This window comes from Hemiscyllium ocellatum, chromosome 47, assembly GCF_020745735.1.
Source record: "Hemiscyllium ocellatum isolate sHemOce1 chromosome 47, sHemOce1.pat.X.cur, whole genome shotgun sequence".
NCBI classification, from domain to species: domain Eukaryota; kingdom Metazoa; phylum Chordata; class Chondrichthyes; order Orectolobiformes; family Hemiscylliidae; genus Hemiscyllium; species Hemiscyllium ocellatum.
The window spans coordinates 15,865,214-15,886,059 of record NC_083447.1 but is presented as its reverse complement, the minus strand read 5'-3'; the positions used below and the strand labels follow the sequence as shown (position 1 = coordinate 15,886,059).

At 41.7% G+C, this 20,846-nt stretch overlaps 1 protein-coding gene across 2 annotated transcripts in view; it reads right to left on the bottom strand.

Annotated features, from left to right (window-relative positions):
* LOC132836758 (protein FAM98A-like) overlaps positions 1-20,846 on the bottom strand; it is a 48,381-nt gene that overhangs the window by 14,131 nt on the left and 13,404 nt on the right. Inside the window, exons 4-6 of one of the 2 annotated variants that reach the window (XM_060856200.1) lie at positions 19,074-19,276; positions 17,942-18,022; positions 17,218-17,334 (exon numbers count right to left, since the gene is read on the bottom strand). In XM_060856200.1, the coding sequence (XP_060712183.1) occupies positions 17,218-17,334; positions 17,942-18,022; positions 19,074-19,276 (401 nt within the window). The remainder of the gene's footprint in view (positions 1-17,217; positions 17,335-17,941; positions 18,023-19,073; positions 19,277-20,846) is intronic. The other variant, XM_060856201.1, reaches the window with a different exon arrangement.

Below are 20,846 nucleotides of genomic sequence, written 5' to 3'. Positions count from 1 at the left end.
CTCTATTAAATGGAACACTTTCTGCACTCTCTATTAAATGGAACACTTTCTGCACTCTCTATTAAATGGAACACTTTCTGCACTCTCTCTCTCTATTAAATGGAACACTTTCTGCACTCTCTATTAAATGGAACACTTTCGGCACTCTCTGTCTCTATTAAATGGAACACTTTCTGCACTCTCTCTCTCCCTGTTAATGGAACACTTTCTGCACACTCTCTCTCTATTAAATGGAACACTTTCTGCACTCTCTATTAAATGGAACACTTTCTGCACTCTCTCTCTCTATTAAATGGAACACTTTCTGCACTCTCTCTCTATTAAATGGAACACTTTCTGCACTCTCTATTAAATGGAACACTTTCTGCACTCTCTATTAAATGGAACACTTTCTGCACTCTCTATTAAATGGAACACTTTCTGCACTCTCTCTCTCTCTCTATTAAATGGAACACTTTCTGCTCTCTCTCTTAAATGGAACACTTTCTGCACTCTCTCTTAAATGGAACACTTTCTGCACTCTCTCTTAAATGGAACACTTTCTGCACTCTCTCTTAAATGAAACACTTTCTGCACTCTCTCTTAAATGAAACACTTTCTGCACTCTCTATTAAATGGAACACTTTCTGCACTCTCTATTAAATGGAACACTTTCTGCACTCTCTATTAAATGGAACACTTTCTGCACTCTCTCTCTCTCTCTCCGTTAAATGGAACACTTTCTGCACTCTCTCTCTCTATTAAATGGAACACTTTCTGCTCTCTCTATTAAATGGAACACTTTCTGCACTCTCTGTCTCTATTAAATGGAACACTTTCTGCACTCTCTCTCTCCCTGTTAATGGAACACTTTCTGCACACTCTCTCTCTATTAAATGGAACACTTTCTGCACTCTCTATTAAATGGAACACTTTCTGCACTCTCTATTAAATGGAACACTTTCTGCACTCTCTCTCTCTATTAAATGGAACACTTTCTGCACTCTCTCTCTCTATTAAATGGAACACTTTCTGCACTCTCTCTCTCTATTAAATGGAACACTTTCTGCACTCTCTATTAAATGGAACACTTTCTGCACTCTCTCTCTATTAAATGGAACACTTTCTGCACTCTCTCTCTCTATTAAATGGAACACTTTCTGCACTCTCTCTATTAAATGGAATACTTTCTGCACTCTCTATTAAATGGAACACTTTCTGCACTCTCTCTCTCTGTTAAATGGAACACTTTCTGCACTCTCTATTAAATGGAACACTTTCTGCACTCTCTATTAAATGGAACACTTTCTGCACTCTCTCTCTCTCTCCCTGTTAATGGAACACTTTCTGCACTCTCTCACTCTCCGTCAAATGGAACACTTTCTGCACTCTCTCTCTCTATTAAATGGAACACTTTCTGCTCTCTCTATTAAATGGAACACTTTCTGCACTCTCTCTCTCTATTAAATGGAACACTTTCTGCACTCTCTCTCTCTCTCTCCGTTAAATGGAACACTTTCTGCACTCTCTCTCAAATGGAACACTTTCTGCACTCTCTGTCTCTATTAAATGGAACACTTTCTGCACTCTCTCTCTCTATTAAATGGAACACTTTCTGCACTCTCTATTAAATGGAACACTTTCTGCACTCCCTTTCTCTATTAAATGGAACACTTTCTGCACTCTCTATTAAATGGAACACTTTCTGCACTCTCTCTCTCTATTAAATGGAACACTTTCTGCACTCTCTATTAAATGGAACACTTTCTGCACTCTCTCTCTCTATTAAATGGAACACTTTCTGCACTCTCTATTAAATGGAACACTTTCTGCACTCTCTCTCTCTATTAAATGGAACACTTTCTGCACTCTCTATTAAATGGAACACTTTCTGCACTCTATTAAATGGAACACTTTCTGCACTCTCTATTAAATGGAACACTTTCTGCACTCTCTCTCTCTATTAAATGGAACACTTTCTGCACTCTCTCTCTCCCTGTTAATGGAACACTTTCTGCACTCTCTCTATTAAATGGAACACTTTCTGCACTCTCTCTCTCTATTAAATGGAACACTTTCTGCACTCTCTATTAAATGGAACACTTTCTGCACTCTCTCTCTCTATTAAATGGAACACTTTCTGCACTCTCTCTCTCTATTAAATGGAACACTTTCTGCACTCTCTATTAAATGGAACACTTTCTGCACTCTCTCTCTCTATTAAATGGAACACTTTCTGCACTCTCTATTAAATGGAACACTTTCTGCACTCTCTATTAAATGGAACACTTTCTGCACTCTCTCTCTCTCTCCCTGTTAATGGAACACTTTCTGCACTCTCTCTCTCTATTAAATGGAACACTTTCTGCACTCTCTATTAAATGGAACACTTTCTGCACTCTCTCCCTCTCCGTTAAATGGAACACTTTCTGCACTCTCTCCCTCTCCGTTAAATGGAACACTTTCTGCACTCTCTCTCTCTCTCCCTGTTAATGGAACACTTTCTGCACTCTCTCCCTCTCCCGTTAAATGGAACACTTTCTGCACTCTCTCTCCGTCAAATGGAACACTTTCTGCACTCTCTATTAAATGGAACACTTTCTGCACTCTCTATTAAATGGAACACTTTCTGCACTCTCTATTAAATGGAACACTTTCTGCACTCTCTATTAAATGGAACACTTTCTGCGCTCTCTATTAAATGGAACACTTTCTGCATTCTCTCTCTCTCTCTATTAAATGGAACACTTTCTGCACTCTCTATTAAATGGAACACTTTCTGCACTCTCTATTAAATGGAACACTTTCTGCATTCTCTCTCTCTCTCTATTAAATGGAACACTTTCTGCACTCTCTATTAAATGGAACACTTTCTGCATTCTCTCTCTCTCTCTATTAAATGGAACACTTTCTGCACTCTCTATTAAATGGAACACTTTCTGCACTCTCTATTAAATGGAACACTTTCTGCATTCTCTCTCTCTCTCTATTAAATGGAACACTTTCTGCACTCTCTATTAAATGGAACACTTTCTGCGCTCTCTATTAAATGGAACACTTTCTGCACTCTCTCTCTCTCTATTAAATGGAACACTTTCTGCACTCTCTATTAAATGGAACACTTTCTGCACTCTCTATTAAATGGAACACTTTCTGCATTCTCTCTCTCTCTCTATTAAATGGAACACTTTCTGCACTCTCTATTAAATGGAACACTTTCTGCACTCTCTCTCTCTCTGTTAAATGGAACACTTTCTGCACTCTCTATTAAATGGAACACTTTCTGCACTCTCTCCCTGTTAATGGAACACTTTCTGCACTCTCTATTAAATGGAACACTTTCTGCACTCTCTATTAAATGGAACACTTTCTGCACTCTCTATTAAATGGAACACTTTCTGCACTCTCTATTAAATGGAACACTTTCTGCACTCTCTATTAAATGGAACACTTTCTGCACTCTCTATTAAATGGAACTCTTTCTGCACTCTCTATTAAATGGAACTCTTTCTGCACTCTCTATTAAATGGAACTCTTTCTGCACTCTCTCTCTCTCTCTGTTAAATGGAACACTTTCTGCACTCTCTATTAAATGGAACACTTTCTGCGCTCTCTATTAAATGGAACACTTTCTGCGCTCTCTATTAAATGGAACACTTTCTGCACTCTCTCCCTGTTAATGGAACACTTTCTGCACTCTCTCTCTCTCCGTTAAATGGAACACTTTCTGCGCTCTCTATTAAATGGAACACTTTCTGCGCTCTCTATTAAATGGAACACTTTCTGCGCTCTCTCTCTCTCTCTCCGTTAAATGGAACACTTTCTGCACTCTCTCTCTCTCTCTCCGTTAAGTGGAACACTTTCTGCACTCTCTCTCTCTATTAAATGGAACACTTTCTGCACTCTCTCTCTCTCTCTCCGTTAAATGGAACACTTTCTGCACTCTCTCTCTCTATTAAATGGAACACTTTCTGCACTCTCTATTAAACGGAACACTTTCGGCACTCTCTGTCTCTATTAAATGGAACACTTTCTGCACTCTCTCTCTCCCTGTTAATGGAACACTTTCTGCACACTCTCTCTCTATTAAATGGAACACTTTCTGCACTCTCTATTAAATGGAACACTTTCGGCACTCTCTGTCTCTATTAAATGGAACACTTTCTGCACTCTCTCTCTCCCTGTTAATGGAACACTTTCTGCACACTCTCTCTCTATTAAATGGAACACTTTCTGCACTCTCTCTCTCCCTGTTAATGGAACACTTTCTGCACACTCTCTCTCTATTAAATGGACACTTTCTGCACTCTCTATTAAATGGAACACTTTCTGCACTCTCTCTCTCTATTAAATGGAACACTTTCTGCACTCTCTCTCTCTATTAAATGGAACACTTTCTGCACTCTCTATTAAATGGAACACTTTCGGCACTCTCTGTCTCTATTAAATGGAACACTTTCTGCACTCTCTCTCTCCCTGTTAATGGAACACTTTCTGCACACTCTCTCTCTATTAAATGGAACACTTTCTGCACTCTCTATTAAATGGAACACTTCCTGCACTCTCTCTCTCTATTAAATGGAACACTTTCTGCACTCTCTCTCTCTATTAAATGGAACACTTTCTGCACTCTCTATTAAATGGAACACTTTCTGCACTCTCTATTAAATGGAACACTTTCTGCACTCTCTATTAAATGGAACACTTTCTGCACTCTCTATTAAATGGAACACTTTCTGCACTCTCTCTCTCTCTCTATTAAATGGAACACTTTCTGCACTCTCTCTCTCTCTTAAATGGAACACTTTCTGCACTCTCTCTTAAATGGAACACTTTCTGCACTCTCTCTTAAATGGAACACTTTCTGCACTCTCTATTAAATGGAACACTTTCTGCACTCTCTCTCTCTCTCTCCGTTAAATGGAACACTTTCTGCACTCTCTCTCTCTCTCTCCGTTAAATGGAACACTTTCTGCACTCTCTCTCTCTATTAAATGGAACACTTTCTGCACTCTCTCTCTGTCTCTCCGTTAAATGGAACACTTTCTGCACTCTCTCTCTCTATTAAATGGAACACTTTCTGCACTCTCTATTAAATGGAACACTTTCTGCACTCTCTCCATCTATTAAATGGAACACTTTCTGCACTCTCTCTCTCTATTAAATGGAACACTTTCTGCACTCTCTCTCTCTATTAAATGGAACACTTTCTGCACTCTCTCTCTCTCTCTATTAAATGGAACACTTTCTGCACTCTCTCTCTCTATTAAATGGAACACTTTCTGCACTCTCTATTAAATGGAACACTTTCTGCACTCTCTATTAAATGGAACACTTTCTGCACTCTCTCTATTAAATGGAACACTTTCTGCACTCTCTCTCTCTGTTAAATGGAACACTTTCTGCACTCTCTCTCTCTGTTAAATGGAACACTTTCTGCACTCTCTATTAAATGGAACACTTTCTGCACTCTCTATTAAATGGAACACTTTCTGCACTCTCTATTAAATGGAACACTTTCTGCACTCTCTATTAAATGGAACACTTTCTGCACTCTCTATTAAATGGAACACTTTCTGCACTCTCTCTCTCTCTCCCTGTTAATGGAACACTTTCTGCACTCTCTCACTCTCTGTCAAATGGAACACTTTCTGCACTCTCTCTCTCTATTAAATGGAACACTTTCTGCACTCTCTCTCTCTATTAAATGGAACACTTTCTGCACTCTCTCTCTCTATTAAATGGAACACTTTCTGCACTCTCTCTCTCTATTAAATGGAACACTTTCTGCACTCTCTCTCTCTCTCTCCGTTAAATGGAACACTTTCTGCACTCTCTATTAAATGGAACACTTTCTGCACTCTCTGTCTCTATTAAATGGAACACTTTCTGCACTCTCTCTCTCCCTGTTAATGGAACACTTTCTGCACTCTCTCTCTCTATTAAATGGAACACTTTCTGCACTCTCTATTAAATGGAACACTTTCTGCACTCTCTTTCTCTCTTAAATGGAACACTTTCTGCACTCTCTATTAAATGGAACACTTTCTGCACTCTCTCTCTCTCTCTCTCTCTCTATTAAATGGAACACTTTCTGCACTCTCTATTAAATGGAACACTTTCTGCACTCTCTCTCTCTATTAAATGGAACACTTTCTGCACTCTCTATTAAATGGAACACTTTCTGCACTCTCTCTCTCTATTAAATGGAACACTTTCTGCACTCTCTATTAAATGGAACACTTTCTGCACTCTATTAAATGGAACACTTTCTGCACTCTCTATTAAATGGAACACTTTCTGCACTCTCTGTCTCTATTAAATGGAACACTTTCTGCACTCTCTCTCTCTCTATTAAATGGAACACTTTCTGCACTCTCTCTCTCTATTAAATGGAACACTTTCTGCACTCTCTCTCTCTATTAAATGGAACACTTTCTGCACTCTCTCTATTAAATGGAACACTTTCTGCACTCTCTATTAAATGGAACACTTTCTGCACTCTCTATTAAATGGAACACTTTCTGCACTCTCTCTCTCTATTAAATGGAACACTTTCTGCACTCTCTCTCTCTATTAAATGGAACACTTTCTGCACTCTCTATTAAATGGAACACTTTCTGCACTCTCTCTCTCTATTAAATGGAACACTTTCTGCACTCTCTATTAAATGGAACACTTTCTGCACTCTCTATTAAATGGAACACTTTCTGCACTCTCTGGCTCTATTAAATGGAACACTTTCTGCACTCTCTCTCTCTCTATTAAATGGAACACTTTCTGCACTCTCTCTCTCTATTAAATGGAACACTTTCTGCACTCTCTCTCTATTAAATGGAACACTTTCTGCACTCTCTCTATTAAATGGAACACTTTCTGCACTCTCTATTAAATGGAACACTTTCTGCACTCTCTATTAAATGGAACACTTTCTGCACTCTCTCTCTCTATTAAATGGAACACTTTCTGCACTCTCTCTCTCTATTAAATGGAACACTTTCTGCACTCTCTATTAAATGGAACACTTTCTGCACTCTCTCTCTCTATTAAATGGAACACTTTCTGCACTCTCTATTAAATGGAACACTTTCTGCACTCTCTATTAAATGGAACACTTTCTGCACTCTCTATTAAATGGAACACTTTCTGCACTCTCTCTCTCTCTCCCTGTTAATGGAACACTTTCTGCACTCTCTCTCTCTATTAAATGGAACACTTTCTGCACTTTCTCTCTCTATTAAATGGAACACTTTCTGCACTCTCTATTAAATGGAACACTTTCTGCACTCTCTCCCTCTCCGTTAAATGGAACACTTTCTGCACTCTCTCTCAAATGGAACACTTTCTGCACTCTCTATTAAATGGAACACTTTCTGCACTCTCTGTCTCTATTAAATGGAACACTTTCTGCACTCTCTCTCTCCCTGTTAATGGAACACTTTCTGCACTCTCTCTCTCTATTAAATGGAACACTTTCTGCACTCTCTATTAAATGGAACACTTTCTGCACTCTCTTTCTCTATTAAATGGAACACTTTCTGCACTCTCTATTAAATGGAACACTTTCTGCACTCTCTCTCTCTATTAAATGGAACACTTTCTGCACTCTCTATTAAATGGAACACTTTCTGCACTCTCTCTCTCTATTAAATGGAACACTTTCTGCACTCTCTATTAAATGGAACACTTTCTGCACTCTCTATTAAATGGAACACTTTCTGCACTCTCTGTCTCTATTAAATGGAACACTTTCTGCACTCTCTCTCTCCCTGTTAATGGAACACTTTCTGCTCTCTCTCTCTCTATTAAATGGAACACTTTCTGCACTCTCTCTCTCTATTAAATGGAACACTTTCTGCACTCTCTATTAAATGGAACACTTTCTGCACTCTCTCTCTCTATTAAATGGAACACTTTCTGCACTCTCTCTCTCTATTAAATGGAACACTTTCTGCACTCTCTATTAAATGGAACACTTTCTGCACTCTCTATTAAATGGAACACTTTCTGCACTCTCTATTAAATGGAACACTTTCTGCACTCTCTCTCTCTCTCCCTGTTAATGGAACACTTTCTGCACTCTCTCTCTCTATTAAATGGAACACTTTCTGCACTCTCTCTCTCTATTAAATGGAACACTTTCTGCACTTTCTCTCTCTATTAAATGGAACACTTTCTGCACTCTCTATTAAATGGAACTCTTTCTGCACTCTCTATTAAATGGAACTCTTTCTGCACTCTCTATTAAATGGAACTCTTTCTGCACTCTCTATTAAATGGAACTCTTTCTGCACTCTCTATTAAATGGAACTCTTTCTGCACTCTCTCTCTCTCCCTGTTAATGGAACACTTTCTGCACTCTCTCTCTCTATTAAATGGAACACTTTCTGCACTCTCTATTAAACGGAACACTTTCTGCACTCTCTATTAAATGGAACACTTTCTGCACTCTCTATTAAATGGAACACTTTCTGCACTCTCTATTAAATGGAACACTTTCTGCACTCTCTCTCTCTCTGTTAAATGGAACACTTTCTGCACTCTCTCTCTGTTAAATGGAACACTTTCTGCACTCTCTATTAAATGGAACACTTTCTGCACTCTCTATTAAATGGAACTCTTTCTGCACTCTCTATTAAATGGAACTCTTTCTGCACTCTCTCTCTCTCTCTGTTAAATGGAACACTTTCTGCACTCTCTATTAAATGGAACACTTTCTGCGCTCTCTATTAAATGGAACACTTTCTGCGCTCTCTATTAAATGGAACACTTTCTGCGCTCTCTATTAAATGGAACACTTTCTGCGCTCTCTATTAAATGGAACACTTTCTGCGCTCTCTCTCTCTCTCTCCGTTAAATGGAACACTTTCTGCACTCTCTCTCTCTCTCTCCGTTAAATGGAACACTTTCTGCACTCTCTCTCTCTATTAAATGGAACACTTTCTGCACTCTCTCTCTCTCTCTCCGTTAAATGGAACACTTCCTGCACTCTCTCTCTCTATTAAATGGAACACTTTCTGCACTCTCTATTAAATGGAACACTTTCGGCACTCTCTGTCTCTATTAAATGGAACACTTTCTGCACTCTCTCTCTCCCTGTTAATGGAACACTTTCTGCACACTCTCTCTCTATTAAATGGAACACTTTCTGCACTCTCTCTCTCTATTAAATGGAACACTTTCTGCACTCTCTCTCTCTATTAAATGGAACACTTTCTGCACTCTCTCTCTCCCTGTTAATGGAACACTTTCTGCACACTCTCTCTCTATTAAATGGAACACTTTCTGCGCTCTCTATTAAATGGAACACTTTCTGCGCTCTCTATTAAATGGAACACTTTCTGCGCTCTCTATTAAATGGAACACTTTCTGCGCTCTCTATTAAATGGAACACTTTCTGCACTCTCTCTCTCTCTTAAATGGAACACTTTCTGCACTCTCTCTTAAATGGAACACTTTCTGCACTCTCTCTTAAATGGAACACTTTCTGCACTCTCTATTAAATGGAACACTTTCTGCACTCTCTCTCTCTCTCTCCGTTAAATGGAACACTTTCTGCACTCTCTCTCTCTCTCCGTTAAATGGAACACTTTCTGCACTCTCTCTCTCTATTAAATGGAACACTTTCTGCACTCTCTCTCTCTATTAAATGGAACACTTTCTGCACTCTCTCTCTGTCTCTCCGTTAAATGGAACACTTTCTGCACTCTCTCTCTCTATTAAATGGAACACTTTCTGCACTCTCTATTAAATGGAACACTTTCTGCACTCTATTAAATGGAACACTTTCTGCACTCTCTATTAAATGGAACACTTTCTGCACTCTCTCTCTCTCTCCCTGTTAATGGAACACTTTCTGCACTCTCTCACTCTCCGTCAAATGGAACACTTTCTGCACTCTCTCTCTCTATTAAATGGAACACTTTCTGCACTCTCTCTCTCTATTAAATGGAACACTTTCTGCACTCTCTCTCTCTCTCTCCGTTAAATGGAACACTTTCTGCACTCTCTCTCAAATGGAACACTTTCTGCACTCTCTATTAAATGGAACACTTTCTGCACTCTCTGTCTCTATTAAATGGAACACTTTCTGCACTCTCTCTCTCCCTGTTAATGGAACACTTTCTGCACTCTCTCTCTCTATTAAATGGAACACTTTCTGCACTCTCTATTAAATGGAACACTTTCTGCACTCTCTTTCTCTATTAAATGGAACACTTTCTGCACTCTCTATTAAATGGAACACTTTCTGCACTCTCTCTCTCTCTCTCTCTCTCTCTCTCTATTAAATGGAACACTTTCTGCACTCTCTATTAAATGGAACACTTTCTGCACTCTCTCTCTCTATTAAATGGAACACTTTCTGCACTCTCTATTAAATGGAACACTTTCTGCACTCTCTCTCTCTATTAAATGGAACACTTTCTGCACTCTCTATTAAATGGAACACTTTCTGCACTCTATTAAATGGAACACTTTCTGCACTCTCTATTAAATGGAACACTTTCTGCACTCTCTGTCTCTATTAAATGGAACACTTTCTGCACTCTCTCTCTCCCTGTTAATGGAACACTTTCTGCACTCTCTCTCTCTATTAAATGGAACACTTTCTGCACTCTCTCTCTCTATTAAATGGAACACTTTCTGCACTCTCTCTCTCTATTAAATGGAACACTTTCTGCACTCTCTCTCTCTATTAAATGGAACACTTTCTGCACTCTCTATTAAATGGAACACTTTCTGCACTCTCTCTCTCTATTAAATGGAACACTTTCTGCACTCTCTATTAAATGGAACTCTTTCTGCACTCTCTATTAAATGGAACTCTTTCTGCACTCTCTATTAAATGGAACTCTTTCTGCACTCTCTCTCTCTCCCTGTTAATGGAACACTTTCTGCACTCTCTCTCTCTATTAAATGGAACACTTTCTGCACTCTCTATTAAATGGAACACTTTCTGCACTCTCTATTAAATGGAACTCTTTCTGCACTCTCTATTAAATGGAACTCTTTCTGCACTCTCTCTCTCTCTCTGTTAAATGGAACACTTTCTGCACTCTCTATTAAATGGAACACTTTCTGCGCTCTCTATTAAATGGAACACTTTCTGCACTCTCTATTAAATGGAACACTTTCTGCACTCTCTCCCTGTTAATGGAACACTTTCTGCACTCTCTCTCTCTCCGTTAAATGGAACACTTTCTGCGCTCTCTATTAAATGGAACACTTTCTGCGCTCTCTATTAAATGGAACACTTTCTGCGCTCTCTATTAAATGGAACACTTTCTGCGCTCTCTATTAAATGGAACACTTTCTGCGCTCTCTCTCTCTCTCTCCGTTAAATGGAACACTTTCTGCACTCTCTCTCTCTCTCTCCATTAAATGGAACACTTTCTGCACTCTCTCTCTCTATTAAATGGAACACTTTCTGCACTCTCTCTCTCTCTCTCCGTTAAATGGAACACTTTCTGCACTCTCTCTCTCTATTAAATGGAACACTTTCTGCACTCTCTATTAAATGGAACACTTTCGGCACTCTCTGTCTCTATTAAATGGAACACTTTCTGCACTCTCTCTCTCCCTGTTAATGGAACACTTTCTGCACACTCTCTCTCTATTAAATGGAACACTTTCTGCACTCTCTCTCTCTATTAAATGGAACACTTTCTGCACTCTCTCTCTCTATTAAATGGAACACTTTCTGCACTCTCTATTAAATGGAACACTTTCGGCACTCTCTGTCTCTATTAAATGGAACACTTTCTGCACTCTCTCTCTCCCTGTTAATGGAACACTTTCTGCACACTCTCTCTCTATTAAATGGAACACTTTCTGCACTCTCTATTAAATGGAACACTTTCTGCACTCTCTCCCTGTTAATGGAACACTTTCTGCACTCTCTCTCTCTCCGTTAAATGGAACACTTTCTGCGCTCTCTATTAAATGGAACACTTTCTGCGCTCTCTATTAAATGGAACACTTTCTGCACTCTCTCTCTCTCTTAAATGGAACACTTTCTGCACTCTCTCTTAAATGGAACACTTTCTGCACTCTCTCTTAAATGGAACACTTTCTGCACTCTCTCTTAAATGGAACACTTTCTGCACTCTCTCTCTCTCTCTCCGTTAAATGGAACACTTTCTGCACTCTCTCTCTGTCTCTCCGTTAAATGGAACACTTTCTGCACTCTCTCTCTCTCTTAAATGGAACACTTTCTGCTCTCTCTATTAAATGGAACACTTTCTGCACTCTCTATTAAATGGAACACTTTCTGCACTCTCTATTAAATGGAACACTTTCTGCACTCTCTATTAAATGGAACACTTTCTGCACTCTCTATTAAATGGAACACTTTCTGCACTCTCTATTAAATGGAACACTTTCTGCACTCTCTCTCTCTCTCCCTGTTAATGGAACACTTTCTGCACTCTCTCACTCTCCGTCAAATGGAACACTTTCTGCACTCTCTCTCTCTATTAAATGGAACACTTTCTGCACTCTCTATTAAATGGAACACTTTCTGCACTCTCTCTCTCTATTAAATGGAACACTTTCTGCACTCTCTCTCTCTCTCTCCGTTAAATGGAACACTTTCTGCACTCTCTCTCAAATGGAACACTTTCTGCACTCTCTATTAAATGGAACACTTTCTGCACTCTCTGTCTCTATTAAATGGAACACTTTCTGCACTCTCTCTCTCCCTGTTAATGGAACACTTTCTGCACTCTCTCTCTCTATTAAATGGAACACTTTCTGCACTCTCTATTAAATGGAACACTTTCTGCACTCTCTTTCTCTATTAAATGGAACACTTTCTGCACTCTCTATTAAATGGAACACTTTCTGCACTCTCTCTCTCTCTCTCTCTCTCTCTCTCTCTATTAAATGGAACACTTTCTGCACTCTCTATTAAATGGAACACTTTCTGCACTCTCTCTCTCTATTAAATGGAACACTTTCTGCACTCTCTATTAAATGGAACACTTTCTGCACTCTCTCTCTCTATTAAATGGAACACTTTCTGCACTCTCTCTCTCTATTAAATGGAACACTTTCTGCACTCTCTATTAAATGGAACACTTTCTGCACTCTCTATTAAATGGAACACTTTCTGCACTCTATTAAATGGAACACTTTCTGCACTCTCTATTAAATGGAACACTTTCTGCACTCTCTGTCTCTATTAAATGGAACACTTTCTGCACTCTCTCTCTCCCTGTTAATGGAACACTTTCTGCACTCTCTCTCTCTATTAAATGGAACACTTTCTGCACTCTCTCTCTCTATTAAATGGAACACTTTCTGCTCTCTCTATTAAATGGAACACTTTCTGCACTCTCTCTATTAAATGGAACACTTTCTGCACTCTCTCTCTATTAAATGGAACACTTTCTGCACTCTCTATTAAATGGAACACTTTCTGCACTCTCTCTCTCTATTAAATGGAACACTTTCTGCACTCTCTATTAAATGGAACACTTTCTGCACTCTCTATTAAATGGAACACTTTCTGCACTCTCTATTAAATGGAACACTTTCTGCACTCTCTCTCTCTCTCCCTGTTAATGGAACACTTTCTGCACTCTCTCACTCTCCGTTAAATGGAACACTTTCTGCACTCTCTCTCTCTCTCCCTGTTAATGGAACACTTTCTGCACTCTCTCTCTCTCTCCCTGTTAATGGAACACTTTCTGCACTCTCTCCCTCTCCCGTTAAATGGAACACTTTCTGCACTCTCTCTCCGTCAAATGGAACACTTTCTGCACTCTCTATTAAATGGAACACTTTCTGCACTCTCTATTAAATGGAACACTTTCTGCACTCTCTATTAAATGGAACACTTTCTGCACTCTCTCTCTCTATTAAATGGAACACTTTCTGCACTCTCTCTCTCTATTAAATGGAACACTTTCTGCACTCTCTATTAAATGGAACACTTTCTGCACTCTCTATTAAATGGAACACTTTCTGCACTCTCTATTAAATGGAACACTTTCTGCACTCTCTATTAAATGGAACACTTTCTGCACTCTCTCTCTCTCTGTTAAATGGAACACTTTCTGCACTCTCTCTCTCTCTATTAAATGGAACACTTTCTGCACTCTCTCTCTCTCTATTAAATGGAACTCTTTCTGCACTCTCTATTAAATGGAACTCTTTCTGCACTCTCTATTAAATGGAACTCTTTCTGCACTCTCTATTAAATGGAACTCTTTCTGCACTCTCTATTAAATGGAACTCTTTCTGCACTCTCTATTAAATGGAACTCTTTCTGCACTCTCTATTAAATGGAACTCTTTCTGCACTCTCTATTAAATGGAACACTTTCTGCACTCTCTCTCTCTATTAAATGGAACACTTTCTGCACTCTCTATTAAATGGAACACTTTCTGCACTCTCTATTAAATGGAACACTTTCTGCACTCTCTCTCTCTGTTAAATGGAACACTTTCTGCACTCTCTCTCTCTCTCTGTTAAATGGAACACTTTCTGCACTCTCTCTCTATTAAATGGAACACTTTCTGCACTCTCTCTCTCTCTGTTAAATGGAACACTTTCTGCACTCTCTCTCTCTCTATTAAATGGAACACTTTCTGCACTCTCTCTCTCTCTATTAAATGGAACACTTTCTGCACTCTCTATTAAATGGAACTCTTTCTGCACTCTCTATTAAATGGAACTCTTTCTGCACTCTCTATTAAATGGAACTCTTTCTGCACTCTCTATTAAATGGAACTCTTTCTGCACTCTCTATTAAATGGAACTCTTTCTGCACTCTCTATTAAATGGAACTCTTTCTGCACTCTCTCTCTCTATTAAATGGAACACTTTCTGCACTCTCTATTAAATGGAACACTTTCTGCACTCTCTATTAAATGGAACACTTTCTGCACTCTCTATTAAATGGAACACTTTCTGCACTCTCTATTAAATGGAACACTTTCTGCGCTCTCTCTCTCTCCGTCAAATGGAACACTTTCTGCACTCTCTCTCTCTCTCTCCGTCAAATGGAACACTTTCTGCACTCTCTCTCTCTCTCTCTCCATTAAATGGAACACTTTCTGCTCTCTCTCTCTCTCTCTCCATTAAATGGAACACTTTCTGCACTCTCTCTCTCCATTAAATGGAACACTTTCTGCTCTCTCTCTCTCTCTCCATTAAATGGAACACTTTCTGCACTCTCTCTCTCTCTCTCCGTTAAATGGAACACTTTCTGCACTCTCTCTCTCTCTCTCTGTTAAATGGAACACTTTCTGCTCTCTCTCTCTCTCTCTCTCTCTGTTAAATGGAACACTTTCTGCTCTCTCTCTCTCTCTCTCTCTCTCTATTAAATGGAACACTTTCTGCACTCTCTCTCTCCCTCTTCGTCAAATGGAACACTTTCTGCACTCTCTCTCTCTCTCTCTGTTAAATGGAACACTTTCTGCACTCTCTCTCTCTCTCCGTTAAATGGAACACTTTCTGCACTCTCTCTCTCTCTCTCCGTTAAATGGAACACTTTCTGCACTCTCTCTCTCTCTCCGTTAAATGGAACACTTTCTGCGCTCTCTCTCTCTCTCTCTCTATTAAATGGAACACTTTCTGCGCTCTCTCTCTCTCTCCGTTAAATGGAACACTTTCTGCACTCTCTCTCTCTCTCCGTTAAATGGAACACTTTCTGCACTCTCTCTCTCTCTCCGTTAAATGGAACACTTTCTGCACACTCTCTCTCTCTCCGTTAAATGGAACACTTTCTGCACTCTCTCTCTCTCTCCATTAAATGGAACACTTTCTGCTCTCTCTCTCTCTCTCTCCATTAAATGGAACACTTTCTGCTCTCTCTCTCTCTCTCTCTCCATTAAATGGAACACTTTCTGCTCTCTCTCTCTCTCTCTCTCTCCATTAAATGGAACACTTTCTGCTCTCTCTCTCTCTCTCTCCATTAAATGGAACACTTGCTGCACTCTCTCTCTCTCTCCGTTAAGTGGAACACTTTCTGCACTCTCTCTCTCTCTGTTAAATGGAACACTTTCTGCACTCTCTCTCCCCATTAAGTGGAATACTTTCTGCACTCTCTTTGTCTGTTAAGTGGAATACTTTTAAGGCAGACGGGGAATAGATTTATTTTCAGATTCATTCACAAGGGGCAGCACTCTCTGGACAGGCCAACATTTATTGTCTATCCCTAACTGCCCAGAGGGTAGTTAAAAGTCACCTGTGGGTCTGGAGTTACACGTAGGCCAGTCCAGGTAAGGATGGCAGAGTTCCTTCCCTAAAGGATATTAGTTTGGGTTTATCCGACAATCGGCAATGGGCAGCATTAGTCTGTTAATTCCAGATTTTCTTTCTGTGGAGTTTTCAAACTGCACCGTCTGCCGTGGCAGATTTCGAACCCAGGTCCCTTTGGTCTCAGGATTAACAGCCCCGTGACAACAGCACTAGGCCATCAACTCCCCATTTCTTGCGGGGTGTGAGCCTGTGGAAACGTCTTCCACAGGAGACAGTGGAGGTCGGGTCACTAAATCTATTCAAAATAAAAATGAGACTGATAAGCTTTTAGAACAGCATTGAGATCGAGGAGAAGCCGAGGGTGCAGAAGGCACTTATCAGGATATTGGAAGGCTTGAGCCACAGGGAGAGGCTGAACAGGCTGGTGCGGTTTTCCCTGGAGCGTCGGAGGCTGAGGGGTGACTTGTTTATAAAATCATGAGGGGCACAGATAGGATAAATAGACAAAGTCTGTTCCCTGGGGTGGGGGAGACCAGAACTAGAGGGCATAGGTTTAGGGTGAGAGGGGAAAGATATAAAAGAGACCTAACGGGCAACTTGTTCACACAGAGGGTGGTACGTGTATGGAATGAGCTGCCAGAGGAAGTGGTAGATGGAGGTACAGTTACAACGTTTAAAAGAAATTTGGATAGGTGTGTGAGGGTTGAGGGGGATATAGGCCAAATGTAGGAAATGGGACTGGTTTAGATGAGGAAATCTGATTAGCATGGACAAGCTGGGCTGAAGGGTCTATCCTATGGAATGACAGAGCGAGTTTGACGGGCCGAACTGCCTGCTCCTATCTCTAGCTTGTGAGAGGCCAGCAGGAAGGTTGGGAAGGTGGGTTGGAGGATACACTCGGATCAGCGGAAGTGAAAGGGCAGAGCAGGCTCAAAGGGCCGTAGCTCCTGACTCGAGGTTATGGGAAGGGCAAGGAGGAAAGGGCTGCTCCGCATTGCCGACAGGCGAGTGGCTCAGGAGATTGCAAACCTGTGCTCCCTCGGCCCAGTGGAACGACTGCACCGTCACGTCCAGGCGAGTGATCAGCATCTGCCGGCGGCACATGTACTCAACACTCAGCGCTCGATGGATCTCCTTCAGGTTCTCCTGCGGCAAGGAATATGGCAGGGTTAGTGAGGATCCTTCTTCGCCCTTCATTCGTACCGGGGTGGGTGGGGGTGTGGGCATCGTTGGCAAGGCTGCCACCTCATGGACATCGCCATGATGGGCACTTGGGATAGCGTTACCTTCCGTTCCCTGTTTCCCCCACCCCCACTCAAACCGGGCAATGCCCAACTTCCACCTTGGCAACCGGCCAAGGTGGGCACTCAGTGGCACCCCAGGGGGCGGTATTCTCGTCTTGCCGCGCACCTCAGGTCAAGGGGCACCAACAACCCTCAGGCGAATGGCATCAGATGCCCTGCCCCTCCCCCAACTCAGACACAGCTAACAATCACCAGGAATGGAGCAAAGGGAATGGACTCACTCTCTTACCCAGGAGGAGCTGGGGTGGGGACGCTGGCTGGTGTTCATCCCCCACCCCGTGAGGTGGTGTTGGTGACTGGGAATGAGGAAATTCCCACCCGGGTAAGACTGCCCAGTGCAGGAGAGGGACTGGATGGGCGGGGGATTGGGGAGGGGGAGATAGCCCAGACAGTGTTGACCATCATTATGTGCGAAGGTTACAGAGAGACAGCCGGAGGCGACACCGTACCCATTGTTCCAGCCCCAGGCTCTTGCTCAGCAGGGCTTTTCCCACTCCGCCCTCCGGCAACCCGGCACTGACATCTCGGAGCTGGAAAACAAATATTCCAACGGGTTAGACACAGGGAGGATTCATTCATCACACACGTGCAGAGTTGGCCCCTTCCCAGCATGCATTTCTATGCCTCCTCATTGCACATGTCTGTGTCTACACACACAGACCTACAGCAGGTGTATTACACAGACAACTTCATACTGAAGACACCCTCACAGGTTACATTGCTCACTGTCCTGTGAAGCTCGGTTCTACCTCCTGAGAGAAACACAGCCGATTGCGAAGTGAACAATTCACGGGACACTTTCAAAGCTGCACAGAAACAGACCCTTCGGCCCAAAACCGTCCATGCTGACCAGGTTTCCTCAACATTACTGTTCCCATTTACCTATGTTTGGCCCACATCCCTCTAACCCTTCCTACTCATGCCCAAACGTCTTTTAAATGCTGTAATTGTACTAGCCTCCTCCATGTCCTCTACAGCTCATCCATTCACGCACCACCCTCTGTGTGAAAAGGTTGCCCCTTTTATACCTTTCCCCTCTCACCTTAAACCTATGTCCTCTAGTTTTGGACCCCACCCCCACCCCCGGCTCCCTAAGACCTTGGCTACTCACCCTATCCATGACCCTGCCTTGATTTTATAAACGTCAATAAGGTCATCCGTCAGCCTCCCACACTCCAGGGAGAAAGAGAGTCCCAGTATATCTAACCTCTCCTTATAACTCAAACCGTTAACGGTCTCGTTAACATCCTTGTAAATCTTTACGGTGCCCTTTCCAGTTTAACAACATCCTTCCTGTAGCAGGGTGACCAGAATTGTACGCAGCGCTCACCAATGTCTTGCCCAGTTATAGCAAGATGGCCCCGCGCCTGTACTCTATGCTCTGACCGATGAAGGCAAGTGTGCTGTCATCTGACAAACAAACTGAACTCTCAGCAAACAACAGATAAACGAGGGCTGAAACCTTTAAGGACATCAACCACAAATGTAACTTTTCGATGTTTCATATCATTTTAAATCGCAAGGGGCTTCTGACAGCTCCTCCGACGCCCCCCCCACCCCCAATGTCTCCAGGCTCCTTACTTTAGTTTCCAGGTCTCTAAAGAGTTGGGGCACAGGGGTGTCTTGGGTGGGTTCAGCCATACCCAGCGTCCGGCACAGAGGCTGCAGTTCTTTGAGGATCTCGTTGTAATCACCATCGCCAGCGTCCCTCGGTACCTGACACTGCGCCAAGGGTTTCCTGGCGTGTAAGATTCTAGCTGCCAGTAGCTCCGAGCCCAGGAACACTGAAACCAAAGTCAAAGTGACAGACATCAACTGGCGCCCAGTGGCACAGGAACACAGGTAACTGGAGCATGAGGAGGCCGTTCAGCTCTTCGGGCCTGCCCCACCAAACCCTGGGATCTGGGCTCAGCATCCAGCTCAGTCCCCTGTTCCCGCTTTCTCCCGGTCCCCTTTGATTCCTTTATCCCGAAGAACTCAATCTAACTCCTTCCTGAAAACGTTCAATGTTTTGGTCTGAACCATTTTCTATGGCAGAGAGTTTACAGGCTCCCCCACTCTCTGGGTGGGGACATTTATAGAGTTAAACATCACAGGAACAAACCTTTCGGTCCAACCCGTCCATGCCAACCAGATATCATAAATTAATCTAGTCTCATTTGCCAGCACTTGGCCCATATCCCTCTGAACACTTCTCATTCATATAACCATCCAGACACCTTTTAAATGCTATAATTGCCTCCACCACATCCTCTGGCAACTTATTCCATGCACGTACCACCCTCTGCGTGAAAAAAGTTGCCCCTTAGGTCCCTTTTAAATCTTTCCCTTCTCACCTTAAACCTATAACCTCTGGCTCTGGACTCCCCCACCCCAGGGAAAATACTTTGTCTATTTATCCTATCCATGCCCCTCATGATTTTATAAACCTTGTTAAGATCACTCCTCAGCCTCCGACACTCCAGAGAAAACAGCCCCAGCCTGTTCAACCTACCCCTCCATCCCTGGCAACATCTTTGTAAACCTTATCTGAACCCTTTGAGGATTGGCATATTTCTGAACACAAGGAGGCTAGAATTGAACTCAAGAATTCTAAAACTGGCCAAACCAATGTCCTGTACAGCCATAACATAATGATCCAACTCCTGCCCTCAATGCTCTGACCAATAAAGGAAAGTATACCAAACACCTTCTTCACTATCCTATCTACTTGCAATTCCACTTTCAAAGAGCTATGAACCTGCACTCCTAGGTCTCTTTGTTCAGCAACATTCCCTAGGACCTTACCATTAAGTGTATAAAGTCCTTCTCTGATTTGCCTTTCCAAAATGCAGCACCTCACATTTATCTAAATTAAACTCCATCTGCCACTTTGCAGCCCATTGACCCATCTCATCAAGATCACGTTGTAATCTGAGGTAACCTTTTTCACAGTGAACTACACCTCCAATTTTGGTGTCATCTGCAAATTTACTAACTATCCTTCTATGTTCACATCCAAATCATTTATATAAATGATGAAAAGCAGTGGACTCCTTGTGGCACTCCACTGGTCACAGGCCTCCAGTCTGAAAAACAACCCTCCACCACCACCCTCTGTCTTCTACTGTTAAGCCAATTTTGTATTCAACTGACTAGCATCCCTGGATCCCATGTGATCTAACCTCACTAACCAGTCTGCCATGCAGAACCTTGTCGAATACCTTGCTGAAGCCCAAATAGACAACAACTACTGCTCTGCCCTCATCAATCTTCTTTGTTATTTCTTCAAAAAACTCTATCAAACTCGTGAAACACGATTTTCCACGCACAAAGAGTAACAACATTGGCAAAGCTAGGGTGGAAGACCTGTTT